The following is a 6,482-nucleotide window of genomic DNA, read 5'->3' on the forward strand; positions in this document are numbered from 1 at the left end:
GACCCGAGGCTGTAATCGCTTCCAAAGGTGCTTCAACAACGTACTGAGTAAAGGGTCTGAATACTTATGTAAATTTGATATTTCAGCTTTTAATTTTTAATAACTTTGCAAAAATGTCTAAAAACCTGTTTTTGCTTTGTCATTATGGTGTATTGTGTGTAGATTGATGAGGGGGGAAAACAATTTAATCCATTTTAGAATAAGGCTGTAACGTAACAAAATGTGGAAAATGTCAAGGGGTCTGAATAGTTTCCGAATGCACTGTATATATTATAAATTAGGAATATAAATTCCTTTTATAAAGGGTATGCCTGCAATTAAATGGCATTGTGTTCATCTATCTGCAAACATTGGGCCCATTTTACTCCAATTTGTCAGTAATTTCCTAATACACCACACAAGTGTGTCTCACACCTACAGAAACAAGTGGCTTGCTCCATTGTGGTTCAGACAGCTGATTATTTAATAGCCAGAGCTCGTCTTGTAATGAGATACACATGGGAATGGCCTGACAAAACAAACTGGTGCTGTTGATGTCTGAAGTGACCTGCATCTTCTATGCTTCTATACTCAATCACATATTTTTGTATAATCAGACGAGACAGGATCTGTCACTGCTAAATACCACATATGCCACACTTGCTAAGAAAAACGAATACATTTCCCCCAAAGGAAAGACATCTTTTGAAAATATGTTATGCTAAACATATTCTACGACTGTTAAGTTTGTGTGTGTAGAATTTTTGTGAAGGGAGGTTCGTCTGTTGAAGTCGTTTTTTGGAGCAGTATTGCATTTGTAGAGGGATTCCCAATTCCATCAAACACCAAGCTTTTCAATGTCTCTTTTCATCTCTCTGTAGCAATCCATGACCACGGAACATGACATTATCCATCCTTTGGCTAGATCCAACTGATGTAGAAATGTTTTGATTATACAGTGACAATGCATTGTTGATAAAGTCATTTGAACTGTGGGGTTTTCTTTCTTTTTACAGAGGGAAAACAAGAAAACCAGAGAACGTAGAGTATTGCCATCCGCCAACTAGATTTCCCTTCTCCAGTTTAAGGTAGACCTTGTCCTCTTTATCCAAAAAGAGCAGAACTCCATTGGTGGCTGCCTCTCGAGTTACGTCTTTGTCACCCGCAAAAGCTGAGATGACAGGTTTCCCATTCAACATTAAGTTCACCTGGATGACCCAAAGAGACAGCAATGAGCAAAAATAAACGAGACAGGGGAGAAATGCAGCTAATGTAGCTACAGTTCTATACAAACATATCTTGCCATGATTGCAAGCCCATTGCCAAACATCGTCATCATCCACAGCTACCTACTGTAGCTATTTGCTATAAACTATTGCTATTAGTTAAAATGTGTGCAGCATGCAGCAGCCCTTCCCTTGATGATGTACTTTGAAAAAAAACATAATTGTTTAGCTTAGTTTTGTCACTTTCATAAATAGCCAGAATAATAAGATTGTCTGTTTAATAAGCTCATGTAGTCTACTCCCCCTTTTCCCACCCAGAGAGAGCCCATAACTCTCCAGGCTTTGGAGCTTTGCAAAGAGAAGACTGGTGGATATGCCATTCAGTGTCTGTGATTTCCCATTGAAGTTTTACAGGACATTTTCCTAACACGGCTAACTCTCGCATCTATTGAAATCAAGTTCTTTGTCCGAGATTTGTTTCTGCTTCCTCTAATAACCATTCTGTCAATACAAAATCCAAATGTCCCAATAGAATAGACTTAGACACAATAGTCTTAGGCACATTTCCTAATACATTACAAGGCCCTTTCAAATAATGTAGCCATGGCCAATGTATAGAAAAGTATGTCTCATGGGAATCACATTATATTATAACTAGAACTAAATTGCTGAATCAATTTGGCCAAAAAAAATAGCTTACCTGTATAGTCTGACTCTGGTACACTTTTATAACGTGAAAATTAAAACTGTAGATCCCTTTTCTGGGTGACAAAAACACTGACTCCAAAGTGAAATAGTTGCCTATATTCACAAGAACCTGGGGAAAGAAGAATAAAGCATTTTAGAAAGTGGAAAAATATTATCCTCGCTGACTATTCAAGTCAGACCAGAATAATTATTGCTTTAAGGCCCAGTGCAGTCAAAAATGTGATTTTCCTGTGTTTTATATATAGTTCCACACTATGAGGTTGGAATAATACTGTGAAATTGTTAAAATTCTGATGCCCTTTCAGTGTAAGAGCTGTTTGAAACAACCACCTGAAATTTCAGACTGTTTTGGTAGGAGGGAGTTTTGGCCTTCCATGGTGACATCACCATGTGGTAAATTAGTTAATAGACCAATAAGAGAGTTCCAAACCTCTCTGCCAATAACAGCTCATTTTCAGTTTCCCCCTCCCAACTCAGACCACTCCCAGACAGACCTAGCAATATTCTTGCTTGAGAAATTGCGCTTTGCTAAGAAGCTATTTTTGTGTCTTTTTTACAATTTTAATTGAAAACAACCACAGTAAGGTACTTAATTGTTACCCAGAAATGATTTAATATTGAGATTTTTTTTTTAAGGACTGTTAACCAGCTGGACCATTAAACACCATCTTTTCTTCTGCTGACACAACTATGGTGACAAGACTATAGTGTTAAATCTGGGATATTTCAGTAGTTGTAGACACCTCAACTCCTTAGAGAAAATGTACTGACAGTTTTAATCCTGTGATTTGACATCACAAGCAGTGTGATGACAACCTACAAGACCCAAAGGCTGCGTTTACACATGCAGCCCAATTCTGATCTTTTTTTCACTAATTGGTCTTTTGACCAATCAGATCAGTCCTGAAAAAGATCTGCTGTGATTGGTCAAAATACCAATTAGTGGGAAAAATATCAGAATTGGGTAGTGCTGAGCCTTTAGTGCTTTTTGACGTCAGTTTGGTTTCGATTTATTTTTTTTACATTAAATGCACTATGCATTTACTGTATGCATTATGTGGGTTGAATGCTGTAACACAGAATAAAACAATTAATAAAAGTCCCATGATGGTAGTGACTGCCCATTACTGCTTATCACTTATTAACCATCAGTTATTCATATTACTTTACTTTAATAAAATATTTCAGGTTTTGTGTATATTACATGTTTTATTTGATGACTTTATTTCATTCTTAGTCATCATCTCATCTCTGTAGAGCTGCTGCCTATGCAGCCTGACAAAATCACTATTTTAGTAGTTCTTCAAAGTAAATAAGGCATACTTTTATGACTGCTGAATACCAACTATCAATCATTTAGATCAGAGTTTCCCAAACTCGGTCTGGGGGCCCCCCTTGGTGCACGTTTTGGTTTTTGCCCAAGCACTACACAGCTGATTCAAATAATATGAGCTTGATGAGGAGTTGGTTATTTGAATCAGCTGTTGTGCTAGGGCAAAAACCAAAACTTGCACCAATAATTGAACCGACCTCAGTCAATTAGTTGTTTAAAAAACGGAAAAATAATTGGCATTTTGGTTAATCACGCAGCACTAGAATTGGCTCTGAAGTGAAAAGATCTGATGTGATTGGTCAAAAGACCAATTAGTGGAAAACATATCAGAATTGGTCTGCCAGTGTAAATGCAGTTTACTAGTCCCACAACAACTACTTGACACAGGAGCTGCACTCTTGTCCAATAGTCAGGCTTCCAATTAGGCAGATTCAGCCAATGATTTATGTAAGGTGTTGGTTATGCCAGTTGAGGTGCCACCAGGAGGTGATATAAAACAGTGATTTTAGGTTAATTCAAAAAGGGAACAAAAGTTAAATGCACTGCATTTACTCAATCAAAAATGGCACTCTCAATTCAGAGCTTGCTTTACACTGTCACGAATTCAGCCGAGGCTGCCCCTCCTCCTTGCTCGGGCAGGTTTCGGTGTTCGTTGTCACCGGCTTACTAGCCACTACCGCTCTATTTATCATCACTCCATTTGTCTTGTCTTGTCAATCACACACACCTGGTACTCATTCCCTCATTAGTCTGTGTATAAGTGTTCCCTCTGCCCCATTGTCCTTTTTGAGTGATTGTTCATTGTGAGAGTGAGTAGCTCGGTTGAGTTACGCTTTCCTTGTATGTAGCCAAGGTGGATTTTTCCCTTGTGCTAGTGTTTTTTTTGACGCTTGCTGCGCTTTATTCATGTACACTGAATAAACTCTGGATTTCGGTGTTTTACCTTCTTTGCCTGACTCCGTCATTCACACCTCATCACATACACAAAGTGTAAATGAGAGAGAGAGACTCCGGTTGGTGTGAGTGTGTTATGCATTATTCTCAGTGATAAACCCATTGCTGCTGCCTGCTGGTCATGCATAGCCCTTTGTGTTTTATCACATGTGAGCTATGCTCATTTTATTATTGATTAATCAATCATTAGGCGAGCTATTATTGATACATGTAGGTTGCTCTCTAAACCAATGTTAGACCCTTCTAGAACGATTTTTTAAAAGATGATTTGTATTTAGTTATACTTTGGGGAAAATAACCTGTCGCTGTGTGTTCAATTATCTATATAAAACGTTGAACTTAAACAGCATTGCAACTTTGATGTTATAAAGTTGAAGTAAAATAAAACATCCCTATATCAAAAACAACCAAAAGTCTTACTTGGTCGAAGTATATGATTCTTGTTTTATTGCTCATCTCCGACGGTTCATGATTGTTGCTCCGGACCGCAGAAAAAGCCACCTTGGAGTTTGCCGCACGCACCGAAATGCCTAGAGGAGAGGACGAGCCCTTCCAATCTGTAGTCGGATTAGAGTCGCAAACCACAAGACATTTGCCCTCCAGGACTATAGGCTCCGTGTCATTCTGAGCTCCCACAAACTCAGAAATCAACGCCAAACTAAACATAAGAACAAGAGATTTGACCATCGCATTGTCCAACAACCCTAACAGCACCATTTTAAAAAAATACCCTCTGTATCAAATTCCAAGTCCTCCTCTTTGGTCCCCCGTACCAGACGCTTCTGACGCGATACGATTATTTTATTGGATCCAGCAGTATGCTATATTGGTGAAAGAAACCGACGACTTCTGTTAAAAACATCTATCTTCAAATTTTGACAACAACTGATGGAAATGAAAATCCCGATAATTTTCTCTTTGTCTCATTTTCATCATTTAGATGATGTTTGTGATTGAGATAAAAACCCAAAATAGATGGCTGCATGCGGCTGGCATGAAGGGTTCAGTCTAAGAAGAAGTGCAATAAAAAAAAATTAACTAGTGCTCTGCGACTACAAATTACGCGTGGTATGACTGCTAGTCCCCGTTGTGATATGCCCACGGTCCGACCACGTCCATTTACCTACGTATTCGTAAATATCTTCCGCACATAAAACAATGTCCTCATTTGTAGTTTACATTTTAGATTTGCCCCTACTATCCCCTGTTTTAAATCTTTGAGTATTTCAGTCTTTCTGTACCAGGGCTCTATTCAGGAAAGTTACAACAATGAGATTGGATGCATTAATCAATTCATCTTTGGCGATAAGCATAATTGTTTGGAGACCAAACCAAGCATTTTGTTTTAGAACAGTAGATATTTTGTATTTTATTTACCATAAACATATAAACAATCTATATAAACCTTAACCCTCCATAAATAGTCCCTTAAATGGAAACCAACTGAATGGAACCATTAAATGGAATGGAATCCACTAAATGGAACTACAACGTTTTAAACCCCTCTGCATGGTGAATATTTCAATTTGTCAAGAATATGATGCTCTGTTGTATTATATAAGCATCTCAAAATGGAGGGCAAGAGGGTATCACCATGCCAATCTGAAGTGCTGCCATTGCAATATGAGTGCTTTGTACAACACACAGCTTTGACAGCAATACCAGATGCATTGTTCATTGCCAATATGTTTCCATGGCAATAGGAATTTCAGAGCTCAGGGGCTGTGATTGAAAAAGGACCATGTATCCCTGTGTGCTATGACCTTTGTGGCATGTGAGCCTGCTGTATATCAATGAGAGAAGTGTGGCTGCTTGCATGATGACAGGCAGAAATGACATATTTTTGTAAGGTGAGGCTAAAGCATGTTTTTGAGCTGGTCTTGTCGTGATGTTGCCCACACAGGACATTGTGAATCACTACAGAAACTGAATGCAACATTGGCACCTTAGAATGGTCATCCTACCTAACATGTATTGTAACTTTGTTCTACAGTGGAGTGGGTGTTATGGTGTCAAGAGGTTACCTACTATACTGTAGTACCCTACATATAACAGGGCATACTGTATAGTATCCTACCGTAACCCTATTGACCCCATAGCTACAGTAAAGAAGAAAAAGCATTCAAGAGTGCTATGGGGTATAGATGGTCACGGTACAATATCTTACATGTTACTTAATGGGTCATAGAACACTCTGACAGCCTGCAATACATATGCAGCTCTCAACATTCCACGTTACTTATGAGCTACATAAAGTGCATATAGCTAATATTTCAACAATA

The 6,482-nt window shown here is 38.4% G+C and overlaps 1 protein-coding gene across 1 annotated transcript; it reads right to left on the bottom strand.

Moving 5' to 3' along the window:
• Window positions 1-215: 215 nt before the first annotated feature.
• Window positions 216-5,283, bottom strand: LOC121546733 (cerebellin-4-like). Its single transcript, XM_041857969.2, has 3 exons — window positions 4,621-5,283; window positions 1,906-2,022; window positions 216-1,187 (listed from the first exon to the last, which is right to left on the bottom strand). The coding sequence occupies exons 1-3, from the start codon at window positions 4,915-4,917 to the stop codon at window positions 990-992; spliced, it is 612 nt and encodes a 203-aa protein (XP_041713903.1). The 5' UTR covers window positions 4,918-5,283; the 3' UTR covers window positions 216-989.
• Between the last annotated feature and the right edge of the window lie 1,199 nt (window positions 5,284-6,482).

Source organism: Coregonus clupeaformis, chromosome 30, assembly GCF_020615455.1.
Source record: "Coregonus clupeaformis isolate EN_2021a chromosome 30, ASM2061545v1, whole genome shotgun sequence".
NCBI classification, from domain to species: domain Eukaryota; kingdom Metazoa; phylum Chordata; class Actinopteri; order Salmoniformes; family Salmonidae; genus Coregonus; species Coregonus clupeaformis.

Bases quoted from the DNA above. Each gene is read 5' to 3' on its own strand.
- LOC121546733 (XM_041857969.2), bottom strand. From the start codon at position 4,917: ATGGTGCTGTTAGGGTTGTTGGACAATGCGATGGTCAAATCTCTTGTT. The intron at 2,023-4,620 runs GTAAGACTTTTG...TTCTTTCCCCAG, and splicing joins GAATCATATACTTCGACCAA to GTTCTTGTGAATATAGGCAA. The intron at 1,188-1,905 runs GTAAGCTATTTT...TGGGTCATCCAG, and splicing joins ACCAGAGTCAGACTATACAG to GTGAACTTAATGTTGAATGG.